Source organism: Aegilops tauschii, chromosome 1 (genome assembly GCF_002575655.3).
Source record: "Aegilops tauschii subsp. strangulata cultivar AL8/78 chromosome 1, Aet v6.0, whole genome shotgun sequence".
NCBI lineage: Eukaryota > Viridiplantae > Streptophyta > Magnoliopsida > Poales > Poaceae > Aegilops > Aegilops tauschii.
Window position 1 is genome coordinate 457,850,266 of NC_053035.3, and position 24,748 is coordinate 457,875,013.

Sequence of the window (24,748 nt, forward strand, 5' to 3'; positions counted from 1 at the left end):
TAGAACTAACCATATTGTGGCTTGTTTCAGTCTTTCAGACCTTCCTCAATTCCATGAATCCAGGAGTTATAGCTTTTGTCCACCCTGTCTAAGTGTTATTACCTTCTTGAGGTTACACCAAACTGAAAGTACAATCCCGAATATGTAACCGGCGACATGGTACATTTCTGTGTAATACTACAAAATGGATATGCTCCGCAGAACGAAAGCTGACAGGATATATTTTATGTTGCCGGACAGCTAGACTGCTAGAGCATAATATCACTGGATGATGGATATAGGTGAATAACTGCAGAAGAAGCATATAGCTCAATTCAGCTGGTGAAACATAACTATGCTCGCACGCAGCACCTATACAGGCACTGTCCATTCAGAATAAGTAGCAGAAATATTCAAGAACTGAGGGCTGCTGTCTGTCACTTGAGTTCTTCCAACACGATAATTTCAGACATGGTATTGAGTTGATCCATGGCCACATCAGTTCAGTTCTACAGCAGAATGCCCAAGCTCTAAACACACATACGAACCACCAATTTGGTCCCTGCAAGTTCCAGGAAAGGAAGGGTAAGCAAATAGTTATTTCATGGCAGTATTGTACGAGACCTCATGTGAATAGAACAACAAAATACAATCCCTAGCTCTATTTTTCTTATTCTTTCTATTGCAGTGAACCACTGAGCTGGAACATGAGAGACCCTGGATGCCTAATAATTATCACTGCATTAAATAACAAAATTCAAGCACAAAGCGGTGTTCAAGCTAACACAGTACTACAATAAAGATCAAGCTAAGAGGAGAGTTACCAGAAACATAAAACAACAAGAATGCCATTAACAGAATGAGCGGTTCAGATGTAAACGAGAGCAACAAACCGTGTCTAGTTCACGGGCTAGCCAGAGATCTAACTATAGGGAACCAAAAGTAAAAATAAATACATACAGGGAGCCAAAAAAAAAGGTGAATATGTTTCAGGAGTCTGATTTACCTTCTCTATGAACACCATTCTCTTGCATTCTGGAACATGCGCAACCAAGGACTGGGACCACCCTTCTCAACCTGCCACTCCTTGGGATACCATGGGTATTGCCACATCATAAAGGAACGCTCCGGGTGTGGCATCAGAGCAAGGTGTCTTCCATTAGGGGAGCAAAGGGCCGCAATACCAAGCGGAGAGCCATTAGGGTTGAAAGGATAGACCTCTGTGACGTTATTAGCATCATCACAGTACCTCAGAGGAGCCAGATTTGAATTGACAACATCAGATAAGACGTTTTCATCTGGGAAGAAGGCTCTCCCTTCACCATGAGCACTCCAAATGCCCAAAGTAGAGCCTTCCATACCTTTGAACATTATAGAAGGAGAATCCCCTATGGCCACACTGATAAACCGACATTCAAAACGGCCAGATTCATTGTGAGTGAACCTTGGCTGGGACATGTCTCCACCTGCACCAAGCGAGCCTCCAATATCGGGTCCTGGTACCCAACCAAGAAGAGCCATGAGCTGACACCCATTGCACACCCCAAGGCTGAATGTGTCTGGCCTATTGTAGAACTCCTGGAACTGCTGTATGAGGGGCTGGTTGAACCTGATAGATGCAGCCCAACCTTTTGCTGAGTCAAGAACATCTGCATAGCTAAATCCACCAACAAATGCAATCCCACGGAATTCCGTTAGAGAAGCCTTTTTGTTCAAGAGATCCGACATTGTGATATCCCACGGTTCAAAACCAGCAGCATGGAATGCAGCAGACATTTCCCTGTCACTGTTGCTCCCTTCTTCACGAATGATGGCAACCTTCGGTTTTGAGGATGCAGACAGTAGTTTCTTGTCTGTGAATTTGGGCGTAAAAGACAAATGCCATGAGGGTGATGTTCGGCTTTTTAAGCCTTCTTTCTCAAGCTTGACACAAGATTTCAGCCGCTGTAGCTCCTCAAGCTGAAAGCTTGTTTCCTCCCACAAATCTCTGAGGTCTGAAGTTCTTTCTTTCAAACACACCTCACCATCAACAAGTAGCTCTATTTCTGGTGCTGCAGTAACTTCTCCTATCACATTAGCAGAAACCCCTGCCGCATGAAGTTTTTGCTTCACTACATCAAGGTCATCGAAATGCACTTCAATTACAAGACCAAGCTCCTCCGCAAAAAGTGTTTGAAGAAGGTCATTATCTTTTAATTCTATGTTGAGGTTAACACCACAGTTGCCAGCAAATGCCATCTCAAGAATGGTGACAATAAGCCCACCATCGCTAATGTCATGACCAGCAGAAATCAGACGTTCGCTGAGCAATTCTTGAACAACCTCAAAGACCTTTTTCAAGTAAGGGACATCTTCTATGTCTGGGCAGTCATTTCCAATTTGATCAAACGCTTGTGCGAGAGCAGAACAACCAAGTCGCCGCTTTCCTTTAGCCAGGTCAACATGCAACAGAACCCCGTCTTTCACAAGCTTTAGATCTGGAGTAACCGTTAAGGTTATATCAGGACATGTCACATAAGCACTGATAACAAGATTTCCTGGAGCTTTGACTAGCTCGCCATCACATTGAGCTGCCATAGAAAGACTATCCTTTCCTCCATCAATTGCAATACCAAGTTGAATCATGCAGTCAGCCATTGCGACAGCAGCATCGTACATATCTGCTCCCTCTCCATCAATCTTTGCAGCGTACATCCAATTGCCACTTGCTTTGACGTCAGCAAGAGATGTAACTTTAGCCCAAACCAGATTGGTCAATGCCTCCCCAACAGCAAGCCTTGCCATAGCCTCAGGATTAAGTAAACCCTTTATTGGTTGTTCTCCAATGGCACAAGCACCACCAGTCAGATCTGTGTATGTCTGTGCAACTACAGCAACATCAGCAAGTGGAAGTTGCAGAGGGCCAACCGTCTGCTGTTGTGCCACAAGACCTGTCACACATCTGTCAACCTTAGTGGTCAAGAAACGCTTTGAACATACTGAGGGAAGCTTCAATACTCGCTTAAGAACATCCATTAGTGTAATCTCGGGTGCTATGTCTAAGGGCTCACTCGATCGAGGAACTCGCTTGAAAGCAAAGGTCTTCTGAGGCATATCTCCTAAAACCTTTTCAAGCTCAAGATCAACAGCAGGCGGTGGAGGAGGAAGGCCACTCAACATTGCATGCTCCACAGCAGCACTGTCAATTAAAACAATCTTTCCACTACCATCAATTTCACCAAGGACAGCCATTGAAACTCTCTCTCTATCACAAAGTGACTGCAACAGGTTTCTGCTCTCAGGCTTCACCAATAACGCATCTTGTTCCTGGTATTCAGCACCCCAGATCTCCAACACAGACAATGTGTGATCACCAACAACAATTGAGCGGATATCAATTTCAGCACCCTTAGGATAGATTATTTCTTTCACGACATTGCAGTTTCCTCCAGCTCCCTGATCATGAATGCTGATGATTGGATTCTTCTCTCCCATTTCCGCACATGCCCTGATCACGCGATATAATTTCTGTGCCATCTCAGCATCTCCCCGCTGCACTGCGTTAAAATCGAGCTCTGCATCATTCTGTCCACTAACCATACTTGAGGCAGCACCACCACCCATACCAATTCTGTATGCTGGACCACCAATCTTCACAACTAGCATGCCAATTTCTGGATCCCCTTTCGATATGTGTGCATGGTCAATCTGCCCAATTGCCCCACTGAACATTATAGGCTTCAGCCATTCACGGCGCTCCCCGTTTGGCAACCTAGAACCAAAATTTCTTGTAAATCCCTGAATTAAAGGCTCGCCAAACTTGTTCCCATAGTCAGAAGCACCGTCGCTAGCATCAATAAGAATCTGCAATGGAGAAGCTAAGTTTGATGGGTATGAAAAAGATGAATCCTCCCAAGGTGCATATGATTCTTCAATTTGTAGGTTTCCAACACAATAACCAGCAGTTGAAGCAACAACAAATGAGCCCTTTCCAGTGGCATGTGTGTCCCTTATGCGGCCACCTGCACCTGTTTCAGCTCCTGGGTAGGGTGCCACAGCACATGGAAAATTATGGGTTTCTGCTGTGAACAGAATGCCTAGTTCACGCATCATCAGGGATAGCGGTGAAGTGGAACCTGGTAGTGCTGGGCGTAGGTGATTTACAAGAGTCCCTTTTATTGCACTCGAGTTATCCTTGAACCCAATAATAGAATTATTAGGGTTAGCCTTCAAGGGACTCTTTACTAACTGAAACAAAGTACTTGGCATGGTCTCTCCATCTATCTCAAGCTTTCCATTAAAAAACCAATGTCTGCTGTGCTCACTGTTTGATTGCGCTATGTCAAAAAGTTCTACTGTAGTTGGATTGCGCTTGATGTCATCTCTGAATAGGTGAGTATAGTACTTGATATCTTGTTCATCAAAAGCAAGACCCATTTTAAGATTTATTTCCTCCAGTGCTTCCCTTCCCTTTTCCATGACTGGTATAACACTGACAGGTTCTGGAACTACATCTGACCGAAATGATGTGAGCTTGCTAGGATAAACACACTCTGTCATCCTGTCATGAATCAAAGCAGCAAAGTTGTTGAGTTGGCTTTCATCAAGTGGGTCACTACCAGGCTGAAGGCACAAAAGATATCTTCTAGACCTCTCCAGGCGAGTTACTTCCATTAATGATAGAGCTTTACAAATCGAGACAGCATTGGTTGAGAAAGCTGTCGAAAATGTCATCCGAGGACCAACCTCAACAAGGAAGCAGTAAGGGCTCCTAGAAACTTCCTCCTCCAGAAAGCTCCCTGTTTGTAAGTTGTCAGGTTCATAAGTTTCTGCTAGGAGCCACTGAAGTGTTGCGAGCTTCGTAGAACCTAGTGCATCCTCCAACTCAACATTGAAGCATTGCTCAGTCTTTATATCAATAATATTAGAAGAAACCTTTGCCTGCACTTTCCTGAGTAACTCCTTGGCCTCACTCTCTTGAAGAAATGGTTTGCGATAAAAGTGAATAATCCTTGAAACTAATTCCATGTCATCAATAGATGCCTCTATCAATGGACTACTAACTCCCCTGGATACTGCAGCAGTGAGAGCAGGCATTGGTCGGATATTTGGAACAGTAGCCCTTTGATTAGGTAAACGGCAAAGATGACGTAGGTCCAGGCAATGTCGAACTACTCGTGACCTTCTCAAAGGAGTGTGTCTTGTGGATATAAAACTACTCCTTTGTTTTCCCTGTGACAAAAAGAGAAGTGCATGATAATGGTTACATGCCGAAAGGAGAAGCATATTTAGTTGATAGTTCAACAAGGTGTATACCATATTACTAGGAAAGCCTTGAAGACGTAGCATATTGCTTGCTGTCATTTCAGCATGAGATGCCATATTCACGATACTCCAAGAACCTGTGAACCACAGAATAGGAAATCAGGCACTGAACCAATGAGCATAGCTAAAGTTTAATCTACAATATTAAAAACTACAAAGTTGGTTTGTGTCATTAGCAAATGTTGAATCCAGGAACTCATTTCATTATACTTTTACGATGTAAGCAAAAAGATAAATGCACACACAGACACACTTCAAGACAAAGGTCAATGTGTTAGTTCATTGTTCTGGATTGCAGATCACGTTGAATGAAAATACAGAGTGGACATGAAACCCCTTAAAGTGTGCACCCACAAACAAACAACTAGCTTATTTCATCCAAATTTTCATGAATTTTTAGTAGTTCCAGCGTTCACATACTCACATAGACAACGGTTAGTTCGCTGAATCAGAGAGCTCTCTTGTATGAAATGAATAAACTGGGATAAAACCATAAGATGGTCTATCAGATGCAAGATACTTCAACTGTTTTTTGCTAGGAAGCACCGATATGGATATGGGGACACGGGATACGGCGATTTCTAAAAACAACCATTCGACGAGTATATATAAATAATTAAAAAAATGCCATGTTATGAAGACAATGAATTGAATGTGTTAGGCGATATCAAAATACAACCCCATTTGTTATATCCATGCCTATTTTCATCAAGTCCCCATCTCCTCAGTGAATGAATGATCGTCAATTTACTCAATCCTCGATGACTGAATGGTCGTCAATCTACTCAATCCTCGTGGTACTTGCACAAAGCACTGGCCAGCGCCCAGCAGCAGCCAGGAAGCACGCACACAAGTACACAACGAGCACGCACAGAGACATAGCAAGCACGCACGCAAGCGGCGACAAGCACACAAACAGCACGCACGCATTGCGGCACCAACAAGGCAGCAAGCAAGCAAGTGCGGGAGGACCGGACACCACCGGAGAAGAGCAGGGATTAGGGAGGGGAGGGTTTACCTCGCTGGCGACGGCTGACGGGCGGCGGCGGCGGCAGAGAAGACTCGCGGCGGCAGCGGCGGCAGAGAAGACTCGCGGCGGCAGCGGCGGCAGAGAAGACTCGCGGCGGCAGCGGCGGCGGCGCGCTCGTGCGGTCGCCCGCGAATATTCTGTCCAGTTTGCTGCCCGAACGTTTTTTCTTTTCTTTTTAGGGCTTGCCCGAACGAATTGAGTGCGTTGGCTGTTTAGGGTTTACGGATGGGCTTGAACTGGGCTTCCCGTGTCCCCAAGTTGGTCGTCTCGTTTTGCAGCCCAAAACACCTGTAAAACACTGTATCACTAGTAGAATGCCTGATGCTAAAAAAAACTAGTGAAATGCTCGTGCGTTGCTACGGGCTGCTAGAGGCAACAATGCATGTAAATGAATCAAAGAAATAATTAAAGTCGTATTCAAAGTTAAAGCTTATTTTTTCCTCATATGTCCGGATGTGTTCGGACATCAAACACGCAATTACAACCGTCTTGATAGTCCGGATTCCCCAAATCCGGCCCATATGTGAAAAAGAAATGTTGCTATCCGGACTATTCGTGATATTATCTCCAACACACGCTCCCAACGCAAAACCCCACCACCACGACACACCCTCTCCTTTTCTCCCTTCCCGTTCGGTTTACCGCTGTAGTAGGAGGTGCCCGTCCCACTTTCACCATGACACCCTCTCTCCTCCACACCATACTTCCTCACGGACCGTCAAGGAGGAGTCATCTGTAATGCTTGGCCCGCTCTCTGCCATGATCCCCTCCCTCGTGTTCATGTCATTCCACCACAACCATCAAGGGGGAGGAGGTATGCGCCGCCTGTGGCGCCCCCAGAGCCAAGAAGGCAGATCCGTATCTGAACATACCAACCCCAACCTCCATCCCGCTCACTCTCAACCCTCACTCTTATCACAAAATCCATCAACTTGTGTTTTAAATGATCTAGTGATCGACGACGTCGTGGCCGACCAGCAGCAAGGGATAAGGGTGGCAACCGCCTTCCCATCTTGGTGCTAGTACCTCCTAGTTCTATACTTGACCCACCCTTCATCCCGGCCTCTACCACGACAGCACCATACACTACAAAAAAAGTACACTTCCGTGATGATACATGTTTGTCACAGTAGGTCACGTTTTCTGTCATGCATGTACATCCATGACGATTTTATGACAGAATCAAGATAGTCATACCTGTGCTGTCGTAGAAGTGTTCCATGACATTACCAAAATTATCATCACGGAAGTGTCCACTTCCATGACGATAAATCACGCGTCATAGAAGTGATTTCGTCAAGGGTGACCGACACGTGGCATCCACCGTAACGGGTCGCCGTTAAGCTATTGAGTCCGGTTTTGGATCCGATAACCCGTTAACAGCCCGGACCAATGAGGATTTCCCACGTGTAAAATTCTCATTGGCCGGAGGAAACACGTGTTGGCTCACCGTTGGGACAGATGTCATCCATTCATTGGACAGGAGGCGCCTATGATAGGTCGACACGTGGCACGGCCCAACAGAGGCCCATTCCGGTGAAAAGGCCGGCCCGTTTGATTTGGTCAAAAGGAAACGGGTCGGCCCAAGGAAAGCCTGTTAATGACATGTTCGTATATAGCCCATTTATGGCCCGCTAACTCATGGCCCGTTACGGCCTATCGGAATTAAGCCCAGTAGCTTCATCTCGGCCGTCCAATATGATTCCAGCCCGTTGTAACTTCCGGCCCATGTATGGCCATGATGTCTTTTGGCCCATAGAGGCCATATTTAACTCGTGGCCCATTAACGGCCTGTGGTGAATCTGGCCCGCAATGAATAGTGTATCGCTTTATACCCACTAACGGCCCATTATTCTATTGGGCCGTTTCCAACCCATGTTATCTTTCGGCCTTCCCTTAGGGCCCATATATTCTTGGGCTTATTTCCAGCATTCGGTTACTTACGGCCCGTTACTGGCCTTTTCTGCTTGTGGGCCAAATTCAGCCCGTGGTTACAATCGGCCCGTTTGCGGCCCGTTAATCCGTTGGGCCGTTTTCATAGCATCATCAAATACAGCCGATTAACGACGACCCGTTATGGTCGGCCCATGAATGGGTGATTCCAAATCTAGCCCGTTTATGGCCCATAATGCGGTCTGTTATGGGCCCATGTTTGGCCGATCGATCATACGGCCCGTAGAAGGCCCATTGATGCTACGGCCCGTAGAAGGCCCATTGATGCTATGGCCCGTAGAATGCCCATTGATGCTACGACCCGTAGAAGGCCCATTGTTTCTACGGCCCTTAGAAGGCCCATTGTTTCTACGGCCTGTAGGAGGCCCATGGTAACTACAGTAAATATGTAGCCCATGGTTATTGTGGCCTAGTTTTAAAAAATAGATTATTGCGGCCACTAGCAAACCGCGGAAAAAGAACTGCACTAACTACAATCAAACAAATAAACAAGACAACAAGGAAATAAATAAGCAAGCAACTTACGCTAGGCTATCACAGCTATTACACATATTACATCCACTGGGCATCAAAGTTCGCCACCAGTGCAAATATAGGAAACAAAACCGCATATCATATACACTGGTTGTCAAAGTTGGCGATCAGTGCAAATAAACGCCGTAGCAAAACAAGTCCAGAACTGAAACCACTTCAGAAGAGCTTAAGAAACAATATCCTGGGTATCCATAATGCTGGCAAGATGCTTAGCAAGCTTATTAACTTTCTCTTGTTTGGCGCTTAAATCCTCCAACGCTTGCTGTTGCAACAGAAAGTATGCATCTGAATTCTGCAGGGACTTCCTCAGTCCTTCAGCTGTTGGGGAACGTAGCAGAAATTCAAAATTTTCTACGCATCACCAAGATCAATCTATGGATTTTACTAGCAACGAGAGGGAAGGAGTGCATCTACATACCCTTGTAGATCGCGAGCGGAAGCGTTCAAGAGAACGGGGTTGATGGAGTCGTACTCGTCGTGATCCAAATCACCGATGATCCTAGCGCCGAACGGACGGCACCTCCGCGTTCAACACACGTACGGAGCAGCGACGTCTCCTCCTTCTTGATCCAGCAAGGGGGGAGGAGAGGTTGATGGAGATCCAGCAGCACGACGACGTGGTGGTGGAAGTAGCGGGATTCCAACAGGGCTTCGACAAGCGCTGCGGGAGGAGGGAGATGTGTCACGGGAGGGAGAGGGAGGCGCCAGGGCTTGGGTGTTTGCTGCCCTCCCTTCCCCCCACTATATATAGGGACAAGGGAGAGGGGGGGCGCAGCCTTGGCCCTTCCTCCAAGGAAGGGTGCGGCCAGGGAGAGTCCATCCTCCCCAAGCACCTAGGAGGTGCCTTCCCCCTTTAGGACTCTCCCTTTATCTTATCTCTTGGCGCATGGGCCTCTTGGGGCTGGTTCCCTTGGCCCATATAGGCCAAGGCGCACACCCCACAGCCCATGTGGCCCCCCCGGGGCATGTGGACCCCTTGGTGGACCCCCAGACCCCTTTCGGCACTCCCGGTACAATACCGATAATGCGCGAAACTTTTCTGGCGACCAAAACAAGACTTCCCATATATAAATCTTTACCTCCGGACCATTCCGGAACTCCTCGTGATGTCCGGGATCTCATCCGGGACTCCGAACAACTTTCAGGTTACCGCATACTAATATCTCTACAACCCTAGCGTCACCGAACCTTAAGTGTGTAGACCCTACGGGTTCGGGAGACACGCAGACATGACCGAGACGACTCTCCGGTCAATAACCAACAACGGGATCTGGATACCCATGTTGGCTCCCACATGCTCCTCGATGATCTCATCGGATGAACCACGATGTCGAGGATTCAATCAATCCCGTATACAATTCCCTTTGTCTACCGGTATGTTACTTGCTCGAGATTCGATCGTCGGTATCCTGATACCTTGTTCAATCTCGTTACCGGCAAGTCTCTTTACTCGTTCCGTAACACATCATCCCGTGATCAACTCCTTGGTCACATTGTGCACATTATGATGATGTCCTACTGAGTGGGCCCAGAGATACCTCTCCGTTTACACGGAGTGACAAATCCCAGTCTCGATTCGTGCCAACCCAACAGACACTTTCGGAGATACCTGTAGTGAACCTTTATAGCCACCCAGTTACGTTGTGACGTTTGGTACACCCAAAGCATTCCTACGGTATCCGGGAGTTGCACAATCTCATGGTCTAAGAAAATGATACTTGACATTAGAAAAGCTCTTAGCAAACGAACTACACGATCTTGTGCTAGGCTTAGGATTGGGTCTTGTCCATCACATCATTCTCCTAATGATGTGATCCCGTTATCAACGACATCCAATGTCCATGGTCAGGAAACCGTAACCATCTATTGATCAACGAGCTAGTCAACTAGAGGCTTACTAGGGACACGGTGTTGTCTATGTATCCACACATGTATCTGAGTTTCCTATCAATACAATTCTAGCATGGACAATAAACGGTTATCATGAACAAGGAAATATAATAATAACCAATTTATTATTGCCTCTAGGGCATATTTCCAACATCAGCTTCCTGTCACAGCACATCTGATCGATGTCTTTCAACTTGAAGTTGAGACTCAAGAAGACGAACTGATTCAGGCAGCGAGTTCGAAGAGCTTGTGCCAGCAGTAGTGGCCAGTAACTCGAACACTACATCAAGACATGACTTTTGGGTTCTCTCACTGTCGTCAAGATAGTAACTCGAACACTACATCAAGACAGCGATGGTGATGTCTTGAGGAGGAGGACGGTGAGGGCATGAGGAGGGGGTCATCGCCGGTAGAACTGCGTCGTCGTTATGTGGAAAGCCAGATCGGGGATTGGGGTGTGGCGGCGGGTGCGGCTGGGGGCGGGGAGACGAGGGATTGAGGGAGGGAGCCTCGTTCGTCTGATCGACGAAGGGAGGAGTTGTTTCCTGCGGGGTGGTTTTTTTAGTGCGTGCGTGGGGTGGGGTGGGGTGGGGGAGGGGACAAAAAAAACCAGTCGAAAAAAAACCGGACGAAAGTGGTGGGACGAAAAAAAACCTGAACGCAATCCTACCAACTGCTTCATTAGGAGTAGAGATAATACACAGAAGCTCCTGAATTCGCTCTGGTTCGCCTGGTTCACTCGGTCGCATTTGAAATAAAATAACCAAAAAAAAGGAAAAAAATGAATTCAAACAGAATAAAAAAACTGATCAGAGCCATTCCAAATAAAAAATAAAAAAGAAGAAAGAAGAAAAGAAAGAAAACAATGTAATTGAGCATATCAGGAAAAGAAAAAGGAATAAAGAAGAAAATAAAGAAAGAAAATCTGGATGGATGGATTCTGAATACTCACTTGGCTGGTCGTTTATGCTTTGTAAAATACAGAACGCGCGTAAAAGCCGATTCGCAGCTTATACCACTGTATCGGACACACGTCCCAACCTATATGTTTTCTTTTCCCAACCCCTCTCCTCCCTCAAGACCCATTTGTCTCCTCACACTTGCCTAAAAAATTGTTTCCTCACACGCGAGGGCTGTTGCATGTACGATCACTGATAAAATTATTTCAGCATATGAGTGTCTCCAATTCATGAAAAGGAACAAAGCAAAAAGAAACAGATTTTGTTCTTTATATATGGGCATGATGAAAGCTTATGACGTTTGGAATGAAATTATTTGCAAACCATAATGACCAAGTTGGGTTTTGCACCATCTTGGATATCTACTATGATGAGTCTTGTCACATCAATGAAGTTTTGTAAATTGGAGTAGTTCAGTCTTACCAGAGGTATTCGGCAAGGTGATTCTACTCCCCCCTATAATATCTTGTTGGCAGCAGAGGGCTTTTCGTGCCTTTTAAAAAACCAAGTTCAATCATCACACGTTACTGGCATTAAAGTGGCAGAGCTGGCATCCCCGGTGAACCACTTGCTCTTCCCGGATGACAGCCTTGTGTTCGTCAAGGCTAGTGCAGAAGGGGCGAGAGAGGTTTCTTCTTTGTTGGATGTTTATTGTCAGGCTGATGGTCAGAGAGTAAATCTCTTCAAATCGTCGATTTTCTTTAGCAAAGGGTGCCCACAAAATATAAAAGATGATGTAAAAAATTATTCTCAATGTGGCAAATGAAACTTTATGAGAGAAGTACTTGGGAATGCCCACAAATGTTGGACGATCAAAAAATGGAGCTTTCAAGTTTTTAAAGGAACGTGTCTAGAACAAAGTGAGGGGATGAATGGAAAAAATATTGTCAGCTGGAGGGGAAGATGTCCTCATTAAATGCGCCGCCCAAGCTATTTCAATATACTCTATGGGATGTTCCAAGCTCCCTAGAGGGATATGTTTGCATATCAACTCTCTCATCTGGAAATTTTGGTGGGGCGACAAAAATGATCAGAGGAAACAGCCGTGGGTTTCTTGGGATGTTATGAAAAGACCCAAGCATCTTGGTGGTCTTGTTTTTTGAAATATAGAACTGTTTAATCTTCCACTTCTTACCAGACTAGCTTGGAGACTTTTGCAACACCCTGAATCCCAAAGTGCCAAGATTTTGAAAGCAAGATACCACAAAGAAACTAGTATCCTTGGTGCTCAACTTGGTAGGAACCCTTGCTATCATAGGGTCTAATCCGAAGAGTGGGCGATGGTAAAATAATCATAATCCAGGAGCACAATTGGCTATGGAGGGCCTCATCTATGAGACCCTATGTATGCTTGACACATGATAGACCGGATCCTGTTTTCAAAATTGATAGATGGACGACAATGTCTTGGAACAGGGCCTCGAGGCATGACCTCGGCATTGTAAAACACACACACACACACACACACACACACACATTCTATTTCCATTTGTTAAAATGTAAAAAGGTAAACCTTTTCCTCATGTTAAAAGAGTTGAAGAGGTAGGTTTAGGGTTTTGCGTGGGTGGCTAACATCCAGCCTCACGTCTCAATATATAGATGATCAGAATACAATTACATACGTATACAGATACGTGTACATGTACAATAAGCTAGACCCTATTTTACATGCCCCCTCAATCTGAACTACATACAAGATTCAGATTGATTCTAAAACGGTCTAGCATCTGTCGAGTAGCGGGTTTAGTAAATACATCCGCTAGCTGATCATCAGTTGAGATAAACCTGACTTCCAGTTTACCAACAGCTACTCGTTCTCTCACAAAATGGAAATCAATCTCAATGTGTTTGGTCCGAGCATGAAACACTGGATTCGCCGTCAGGTAAGTTGCCCCTAAGTTATCACACTACAATATGGGTGTGCGCTGCCGTGTGACTCCAAGTTCTGTGAGAACTGTGTCTATCCAAATGGCTTCAGCCGCGCCATTGGCCAATGCCTTATACTCTGCCTCGGTGCTAGACCTCGAGACTATAGGCTGCTTCTTGGAACTCCAAGATATAAGATTGGGTCCAACAAATATAGCAAAGCCACCAGTAGAACGCCTGTCATCAACACAACCTGCCCAGTCTGCATCGGTGAATATACTGACTCCAGTAAATCTGGACTTACGAATCCGTAGTCCCGTGTCTAGCGTACCTTTGACATACCTCAGAATACGCTTAACTGCTTCCCAATGACCCTCCGTAGGCTGAGACAGGAACTGGCACACTTTGTTCACGGCAAAGGAGATATCTGGACGAGTGAGTGTCAGATACTGAAGTGCTCCAACTACACTGCGATACCTGAAAGAATCATCGGTACTCAGCAATGCACCACTATGACGCGAGAGGCTCTCGAATGTAGCAAGTGGAGTGGAAGTGGACTTGCAGTTCTCCATGTTGACGCGATGAAGGAGATCAAGTGCATACTTCTTCTGCGTCAATGTCATGCCCCCTGAATGAAAGGACGCTTCCAGGCCAAGGAAGTACTCCAGCCTGCCCAAGTCTTTGATGGAAAACTCACAGACAAGGACTGCACAAGGCGATCCACCATAGTAGGTGTAGAACCAGCAATCACAATATCATCGACATACACCAGCATGTATATCTGAATAGCACCATGTGAAAATATGAATAAGAAAGCATCTGCCTTGGAGGGAACAAAGCCAAGCTGGGAGAGACGCTGACACAACCGAGCATACCAGGAACGTGGTGACTGTTTGAGCCCATAGATGGACCTCTGGAGTTTGCAGACATGAGAGGGATAACGAGCATCCTCAAAACCAGGGGGCTGCTGCATGTAGACATCTTCGGCCAAAAAACCGTGGAGAAAAGCATTACTCACATCAATCTGTCAAAGACTCCACCCGTGGGAGACAGCGAGACAGAGGACCAGACGAACCGTGGTCGGCTTTACCACGGGGCTGGAAGTATCTCCATAGTCAATCCCTTGCTGTTGAGTAAAACCACGAGCAACAAGGCGAGCTTTGTGCTTGTCAACAGAACCATCCGGTCGATGCTTGGTCTTAAAGATCCACTTGTAGCCCACAACATTAACACCAGGAGGCCGAGGCACCAACACCCATGTGTGCGTGTGACAAAGGGCAGCAAATTCCTCAGACATGGCGGCACGCCAAGCCGGTTCACCAAGAGCATCACGATGAGAAGTGGGTGCGGCGAAGAATGCACGCCGACGAGTGTCGTACCGCATCGTGCCATCCGTGTATGTCTTGGCCTTACGCGTATGATGGCGGTGATGGGTGACCATAGTGTGCCCGGGAGCCGCATCATCGGTAGATGGTGGCGGCAATGACGGAGACTCAACCAATGGTGTGGCTGAACGATCTTCGGCAACAGGCGACACGGGCCGGGGAGACGCGTCGGGCTGGGCCGAACCAGGCGACGACGGAGAGCCAGGCGGAGATGGCAGTCCAGGGGACGCGGCTGGCGACCCGACGATGACGGGCGAGGCGGGCCGAGCCGACCCAGCCGAGGCAGGGGATGCAGTGGGCAACCCAGTCGGGCCCGCGGTCGTGCCAATGGGCGAGGCAGACTGGGCCGCGGACGCGCCAGGGGACGAGGCCACCTCGGGAGGCGTGGCATGCACATCGGGGCCATGCACGTCGATCACGCCGGCGGATGCAGGTGCGGCGACGGGTTCCTCGGAAGAAATTAGAGCAGCATCTGCAGAAAGCAAGTTAGGTGACAAATATGACAGGTCGTATTTCCGCACATGGACATCCGAAACCGGTTCATTAGATGGAAAAGTGAGGGCGTGCTCAATAGAAGCAATGTCAACCGAGACACCTGGGCTGGAGTAAGGAAAAACTGACTCGTCAAAAACAACATCACGAGAGATATAGATCCTACCTGAGGTGCGATCAAGACACTTATAGCCCTTATGCAGAGGGCTATAGCCAAGAAAAACACACATCTTGGGACGAAACTCCAGCTTGTGAGCATTATACTTGCGGAGACTAGGCCAGCAAGCACACCCAAAAATCCTAAGAGAGGAATAATTGGGCTGAACATGAAACAAGTGGAACAGGGGCGTGTCCTTGTTGAGAACCGGAGTGGGCATACGGTTGATGAGATAGCACGCCGTAAGAAAGGCCTCATCCCAAAACCAGAGTGGGAGAGACGAATGCGCCAGTACGGTGAGGCCGGTCTCGACCAAATGACGGTGTTTGCACTCGGCAATACCGTTCTGCTGAGATGTATGTGGACAGGAGACACGGTGGAAGATGCCCGTGCATTGAAAATAGAGATGGAGCTTGTGGTATTCACCACCCCAGCCGGACTGAACGGCCTTGATTTTGCAATCCAAAAGGCGTTCGACATGAGCCTGAAAGTTATAGAAAACTTGCTCAACATCAGACTTATGTTTAAGCAAATAAATCCAAGTGAAGCGCGTGTAGTCATCAACAAAGCTAACATAATACTTGTACCCCCCCAAGACGCAATAGCGGGATGATAACCCACAAGTATAGGGGATCGCAACAATTTTCTAGGGTAGAGTATTCAACCAAAATTTATTGATTCGACACAAGGGGAGCCAAAGAATATTCTAAAGTATTAGCAGTTGAGTTGTCAATTCAACCACACCTGGAAGACTTAATATCTGCAGCAAAGTATTTAGTAGCAAAGTAGTATGGAAGTAACGGTAACGATGGCAAAAGTGACAGTAGTAGTTTTCTAGTAATTGTAACAGTGGCAACGGAAAAGTAACTAAGCAAAGATCAATATGTGAAAAGCTCGTAGGCATTGGATCGGTGATGGATAATTATGTCGGATGCGATTCCTCATGTAATAGTTATAACATAGGGTGACACAGAACTAGCTCCAATTCATCAATGTAATGTAGGCATGTATTCCGAATATAGTCATACATGCTTATGGAAAAGAACTTGCATGACATCTTTTATCCTACCCTCCCGTGGCAGCGGGGTCCTATTGGAAACTAAGGGATATTAAGGCCTCCTTTTGATAGAGTACCGGACCAAAGCATTAACACTTAGTGAATACATGAACTCCTCAAACTACGGTCATCACCGGTAAGTATCCCGATTATTGTCACTTCGGGGTTGACGGATCATAACACATAATAGGTGACTATAGACTTGCAAGATAGGATCAAGAACTCACATATATTCATGAAAACATAATAGGTTCAGATATGAAATCATGGCACTCGGGCCCTAGTGACAAGCATTAAGCATAGCAAAGTCATAGCAACATCAATCTCAGAACATAACGGATACCAGGGATCAAACCCTAACAAAACTAACTCGATTACATGGTAAATCACATCCAACCCATCACCGTCCAGCAAGTCTACGATGGAATTACTCATGCATGGCGGTGAGCATCATGAAATTGGTGATGGAGGATGGTTGATGATGACGACGGCGACAGATTCCCCTCTCCGGAGCCCCGAACAGACTCCAGATCAGCCCTCCCGAGAGAGATTAGGGCTTGGCGGCGGCTCCGTATCGTAAAACACGATGAATCCTTCTCTCTCATTTTTTCTCCCCGAACATGAATATATAATGTTGGAGTTGAGGTCGGTGGAGCCTCAGGGGGCCCACGAGGCAGGGGGCGCGCCCCCACCCTCGTGGACAGGGTGTGGGCCCCCTGGTGTTGATTCTTTCGCCAGTATTTTTTATAAATTCCCAAAATATTCTCCGTGAAGTTTTAGGTCATTCCGACAACTTTTATTTCTGCACAAAAATAACACCATGGCAATTCTGCTGAAAACAACGTCAGTCCGGGTTAGTTCCATTCAAATCATGCAAGTTAGAGTCCAAAACAAGGGCAAAAGTGTCTGGAAAAGTAGATACGTTGGAGATGTATCAACTCCCCTGAGCTTAAACCTTTGCTTGTCCTTAAGCAATTCAGTTGACAAACTGAAAGTGATGAAGAAAAACTTTTACAAACTCTGTTTGCTCTTGTTGTTGTAAATATGTAAAGCCAGCATTCAAGTTTTCAGTAAAGATTATGAACTAACCATATTCACAATAACATTTAGGTCTCATGTTTACTCATATCAATGACATAATCAACTAGCAAGCAATAATAATAAATCTCGGATGACAACACTTTCTCAAAACAATCATAATATGATATAACAAGATGGTATCTCGCTAGCCCTTTCTGAGACCGCAAAACATAAATGCAGAGCACCTCTGAAGATCAAGGACTGACTAAACATTGTAACTCATGGTAAAAGAGATCCAGTCATAGTCATACTCAATATAAATTAATAATAATGGATGCAAATGACAGCGGTGCTCTCCAACTAGTGCTTTTTAATAAGAGGGTGATGACTTAACATAAAAGTAAATAGATAGGCCATTCGCAGAGGGAAGTAGGGATTTGTAGAGGTGCCAGAGCTCAAGTTTTGAAATAGAGATAAATAATATTTTGGGTGGCATACTTTCATTATCAACATAGCAACCGAGAGATCTCGATATCTTCCATGCTACACACATTATAGGCAGTTCCCAAACATAATGGTAAAGTTTATACTCCCCCACCACCAACAAGCACACTCCACGGCTGGTCTGAAACAACGGGTACCGTCCATACCAACAATAGTCCTGGGGGAGTTTTGTTTGCAATTATTTTGATTTGATTTGAGCATGGGACTGGGCATCCCGGTGACCAGCCATTTTCTCGTGAATGAGGAGCGGAGTCCACTCCTCGTGAGAATAACCCGCCTAGCATGGAAGATACAGACAACCCTAGTTGATACATGAGCTATTCGAGCATACAAAACAGAATTTCATTTGAAGGTTTAGAGTTTGGCACATACAAATTTACTTGGAACGGCGGGTAGATACCGCATACAGGAAGGTATGGCGAACTCATATGGAATAACTTTGGGGTTTATGGAAGTGGATGCACAAGCAGTATTCCCAATTAGTACCAGTGAAGGCTAGAAAAAGACTCGGAAGCGACCAACTAGAGAGCGACAACAGTCATGAACTGATACGTCTCCAACATATCTATAATTTTTGATTGTTCCATGCTATTATATTATCCATCTAGGATGTTTTATATGCATTTATATGCTATTTTATATGATTTTTGGGACTAACCTATTAACCCAGAGCCCAGTGCCAGTTTCTGTTTTTTCCTTGTTTTTGAGTATCGCAGAAAAGGAAAACCAAACGGAGTCCAATTGACCTGAAATTTGACGGAGATTATTTTTGGACCAGAAGAAGCCCACGGAGCATCGGAGATGGACTAGAAGAGTCCCGTGCTGCCCACGAGGGTAGGGGCGCGCCCACCCCCTGGGCGCGCCCCCTGCCTCATGGACAGCCCGGAGACCCCCCTGACTTGTTCCCGACGCCAATACCTCTCATATATACTCAAATTTCCAGAAAGAAACATAGATCGGAAGTTCTGCCGCCGCAAACCTCCAGAGCCATCGAAAACCAATCTAGACCCGTTCTGGCACCCTGCCGGAGGGGGGAATCCCTCTCCGGTGGCCATCTTCATCATCCCGGCACTCTCCATGACGAGGAGGGAGTACTTCACCCTCGGGGCTGAGGGTATGTACCAGTAGCTATGTGTTTGATCTCTCTCTCTCTCGTGTTCTTGAGGTGGTACGATCTTGATGTATCGCGAGCTTTGCTATTATAGTTGGATCTTATGATGTTTCTCCCCCTCTACTCTCTTGTAATGGATTGAGTTTTCCCTTTGAAGTTATCTTATCGGATTGAGTCTTTAAGGATTTGAGAACACTTGATGTATGTCTTGCATGTGCTTATCTATGGTGACAATGGGATATTCACGTGATCTACTTGATGTATGTTTTGGTGATAAACTTGCGGGTTCAGTGACCTTGTGAACTTATGCATAGGGGTTGGCACACGTTTTCGTCTTGACTCTCCGGCAGAAACTTTGGGGCACTCTTTGAAGTTCTTTGTGTTGGTTGAATAGATGAATCTGAGATTGTGTGATGCATATCGTATAATCATACCCACGGATACTTGAGGTGACATTGGAGTACCTAGGTGACATTAGGGTTTTGTTTGATTTGTGTCTTAAGGTGTTATTCTAGTACGAACTCTATGATAGATCGAACGGAAAGAATAGCTTCGTGTTATTTTACTACGGACTCTTGAATAGATCGATCAGAAAGGATGACTTTGAGGTGGTTTCGTACCCTACAATAATCTCTTTGTTTGTTCTCCGCTATTAGTGACTTTGGAGTGACTCTTTGTTGCATGTTGAGGGATAGTTATATGATCCAATTATGTTATTATTTTTGAGAGAACTTGCACTAGTGAAAGTATGAACCCTAGGCCTTGTTTCCTAGCATTGCAATACCGTTTTCACACACTTTTATCATTAGTTACCTTGCTGTTTTTATATTTTCAGATTACAAAAACCTATATCTATCATCCATATTGCACTTGTATCACCATCTCTTCGCCGAACTGTTGCGGAACGTAGTAATTTCAAAAAATTTCCTACGCACACGCAAGATCATGGTGATGCATAGCAACGAGAGGGGAGAGTGTTGTCCACGTACCCTCATAGACCGAAAGTGGAAGCGTTAGCACAACGCGGTTGATGTAGTCGTACGTCTTCACGATCCGACCGATCAAGTACCGAACGCACGACACCTCCGAGTTCAGCACACGTTCAGCTCGATGACGTCCCTCGAACTCTGATCCAGCCGAGCTTCGAGGGAGAGTTCTGTCAGCACGACGACGTGGTGACGATGATGATGTTCTACCGATGCAGGGCTTCGCCTAAGCACCGCTACGATATTATCGAGGTGGATTATGGTGGAGGGGGGCACCGCACACGGCTAAGAGATCAAGAGATCAATTGTTGTGTCTATGGGGTGCCCCCTGCACCCGTATATAAAGGAGCAAGGGGGGAGGTGCGGCCGGCCAGGAGGAGGCGCGCCAGGAGGAGTCCTACTCCCACCGGGAGTAGGACTCCCTGCCTTCCTTATTAGACTAGGAGAGGAGAGGGAAGGAGAGGGGGAAAGGAAAGGGGGGGGGCGCCGCCCCCCTCCTTGTCCAATTTGGACTTGGGGGGAGGGGCGCGCGACTTCCCCTTGGCCGCCTCTCCTCTTCCACCAATTGGGCCCATGAGGCCCAATAGCCTCGGGGGGGGGGGGGGTTCCGGTAACCCCCGGCACTCCGGTATATATCCGATAACCCCCGGAACCATTCCGGTGTCCGAATATAGTCATCCAATATATCAATCTTCATGTCTCGACCATTTCGAGACTCCTCGTCATGTCCATGATCACATCCGGGACTCCGAACAACCTTCGGTACATCAAAACATATAAACTCATAATATAACTGTCATCAAAACGTTAAGCGTGCGGACCCTACGGGTTCGAGACCTATGTAGACATGACCGAGACACGTCTCCGGTCAATAACCAATAGCGGAACCTGGATGCTCATATTGGCTCCCACATATTCTACGAAGATCTTTATCGGTCAGACCGCATAACAACATACGTTGTTCCCTTTGTCATCGGTATGTTACTTGCCCAAGATTCGATCGTCGGTATCTCAATACCTAGTTCAATCTCGTTACCGGCAAGTCTCTTTACTCGTTCCGTAATACATCATCCCACAACTAACTCATTAGTTGCAATGCTTGCAAGGCTTAAGTGATGTGCATTACCGAGAGGGCCCAAAGATACCTCTCCGACAATCGGAGTGACAAATCCTAATATCGAAATACGCCAACCCAACAAGTACCTTTGGAGACACCTGTAGAGCACCTTTATAATCACCCAGTTACGTTGTGATGTTTGGTAGCACACAAAGTGTTCCTCCGGTAAACGGGAGTTGCATAATCTCATAGTCATAGGAACATGTATAAGTCATGAAGAAAGCAATAGCAACATACTAAACGATCGAGTGCTAAGCTAACGGAATGGGTCAAGTCAATCACATCATTCTCCTAATGATGTGATCCCATTAATCAAATGACAACTCGTGTCTATGGCTAGGAAACATAACCATCTTTGATCAACGAGCTAGTCAAGTAGAGGCATACTAGTGACACTCTGTTTGTCTATGTATTCACACATGTATCATGTTTCTGGTTAATACAATTCTAGCATGAATAATAAACATTTATCATGATATAAGGAAATAAATAATAACTTCATTATTGCCTCTAGGGCATATTTCCTTCAGTCTCCCACTTGCACTAGAGTCAATAATCTAGTTCACATCGCTATGTGATTTAACATCAATGGTTCACATCTTTATGTGGTTAACACCCATAGTTCACATCGACATGTGACCAACACCCAAAGGGTTTACTAGAGTCAGTAATCCAGTTCACATCGCTATGTGATTAACACCCAAAGAGTACTAAGGTGTGATCATGTTTTGCTTGTGAGATAATTTTAATCAACAGGTCTGTCACATTCAGATCCGTAAGTATTTTGCAATTTTCTATGTTTACAATGCTCTGCACGGAGCTACTTTAGCTAATTGCTCCCACTTTTCAATATGTATCTGGATTGTGACTTAGAGTCATCCAGATCGGTGTCAAAGCTTGCATCGACGTAACTCTTTACGACGAACTCCTTATCATCTCCATAACCGAGAAATATATCCTTATTCCGCTAAGGATATTTTTGACCGCTGTCCAGTGATCTACTCCTAGATCACTATTGTACTCCCTTGCCAAACTTATGGTGAGGTACACAATAGGTCTGGTACTCAGCATAGCATACTTGATAGAACCTATGACTGAGGCATAGGGAATGACTCTTCATTCTCTTTCTATTTTTCTGCCGTGGTCGGGTTTTGAGTCTTTACTCAACTTTACACCTTGTAACACAGGCAAGAACTCTTTCTTTGACTATTCCATTTTGAACTATTTCAAAATCCTGTCAAGGTATGTAAAAACTTATCAAGCGTCTTGATCTATCTCTATAGATCTTGATGCTCAACATGTAAGAAGCTTCACCGAGGTCTTTCTTTGAAAAACTCCTTTCAAACACTCCTTTATGCTTTGCAGAATAATTCTACATTATTTCCGATCAACAATATGTCATTCACATATACTTATCAGAAATGATGTAGTGCTCCCACTCACTTTCTTGTAAATACAGGCTTCACCGCAAGTATGTATAAAACTATATGCTTTGATCAACTTATCAAAGCGTATATTCCAACTCCGAGATGCTTGCATCAGTCCATAGATGGATCGCTGGAGCTTGCATATTTTGTTAGCACTTTTGGGATTGACAAAACCTTCTGGTTGCATCATATACAATTCTTCTTTAGTAAATCCATTAAAGAATGCAGTTCTGTTTATCCATTTGCCAGATTTCATAAAATGCGGCAATTGCTAACATGATTCGGACAGACTTAAGCATAGATACGAGTGAGAAACTCTCATCGTAGTCAACACCTTGAACTTGTCGAAAACCTTTTGCGACAATTCTAGCTTTGTAGATAGTAACACTACTATCAGCGTCCGTCTTCCTCTTGAAGATCCATTTAATCTCAATGGCTCGCCGATCATTGGGCAAGTCAATCAAAGTCCATACTTTGTTCTCATACATGGATCCCATCTCAGATTTCATGGCCTCAAGCCATTTTGCGGAATCTGGGCTCATCATCGCTTCCTCATAGTTCATAGGTTCGTCATGGTAAAGTAACATGACCTCCAGAACAGGATTACCGTACCACTCCGGTGCGGATCTTACTCTGGTTGTACTACGAGGTTCGGTAGTAACTTGATCTGAAGTTTCATGATCATCATCATTAGCTTCCTCATTAATTGGTGTAGGTGTCACGAGAACCGGTTTTTGTGATGAACTACTTTCCAATAAGGGAGCATGTACAGTTACCTCATCAAGTTCTACTTTCCTCCCACTCACTTCTTTCGAGAGAAACTCCTTCTCTAGAAAGGATCCATTTTCAGCAACGAATATCTTGCCTTCGGATCTGTGATAGAAGGTGTACCCAACATTTTCTTTTGGGTATCCTATGAAGACGCATTTCTCCGATTTGGGTTTGAGCTTATCAGGTTGAAACTTTTTCACATAAGCATTGCAACCTCAAACTTTAAGAAACGACAGCTTAGGTTTCTTGCCAAACCATAGTTCATACGGTGTCGTCTCAACGGATTTAGATGGTGCCCTATTTAACGTGAATGTAGCTGTCTCTAATGCATAACCCTAAAACGATAGTGGTAGATCGGTAAGAGACATCATAGAGTGCACCATATGGTTACGACGTTCGGACACACCATTACACTGTGGTGTTCCAGGTGGCGTGAGTAGTGAAACTATTTCACATTGTTTTAACTGAAGGCCAAACTCGTAACTCAAATATTTTACCTCTGCGATCATATTGTAGAAACTTTTATTTTTGTTACGATGATTCTCCACTTCACTCTGAAATTCTTTGAACTTTTCAAATGTTTCAGACTTGTGTTTCATCAAGTAGATATACCCATATCTGCTCAAATCATCTGTGAATGTCAGAAAATAATGATACCCGCCGCAAGCCTTAATATTCATCGGACCACATACATCAGTATGTATGATTTCCAACAAATCTGTTGCTTGCTCCATTGTTCCGGAGAACGGTGTTTTAGTCATCTTGCCCAAGAGGCATGGTTCGCAAGCATCAAGTGATTCATAATCAAGTGATTCCAAAATCTCATCAGCATGGAGTTTCTTCATGCGCTTTACATCAATATGACCTAAACGGCAGTGCCACAAATAAGTTGCACTATCATTATTAACTTTGCATCTTTTGGCTTCATTATTATGAATATGTGTATCACTACGATCGAGATCCAACAAACCATTTTATTGGGTGTATGACCATAGAAGGTTTTATTCATGTAAACAGAACAATAATTATTCTTTAATTTAAATGAATAATCGTATTGCAACAAACATGATCAAATCATATTCATGCTCAACGCAAACACCAAATAACACTTATTTAGTTTCAACACTAATCCCGAAAGTATAGGGAGTGTGCGATGATGATCATATCAATCTTGGAACTACTTCCAACACACATCGTCACCTCGCC

The 24,748-nt window shown here is 45.2% G+C and overlaps 1 protein-coding gene across 2 annotated transcripts; it reads right to left on the minus strand.

Annotated features, from left to right (window-relative positions):
• Nucleotides 1-6,504, minus strand: LOC109732747 (probable phosphoribosylformylglycinamidine synthase, chloroplastic/mitochondrial). 2 transcript variants are annotated; one of them, XM_073500912.1, is made up of 5 exons: nucleotides 6,385-6,504; nucleotides 6,302-6,328; nucleotides 5,275-5,360; nucleotides 986-5,190; nucleotides 1-541 (listed from the first exon to the last, which is right to left on the minus strand). In XM_073500912.1, exons 3-4 carry the CDS (start codon nucleotides 5,338-5,340, stop codon nucleotides 991-993), a joined length of 4,266 nt encoding a protein of 1,421 aa, XP_073357013.1. In that variant the 5' UTR covers nucleotides 5,341-5,360; nucleotides 6,302-6,328; nucleotides 6,385-6,504; the 3' UTR covers nucleotides 1-541; nucleotides 986-990. The 2 variants fall into 2 exon arrangements, with proteins under 2 accessions (XP_073357013.1, XP_020147522.1); XM_020291933.4 differs by having other exon boundaries at nucleotides 6,302-6,463.
• Nucleotides 6,505-24,748: the final 18,244 nt, after the last annotated feature.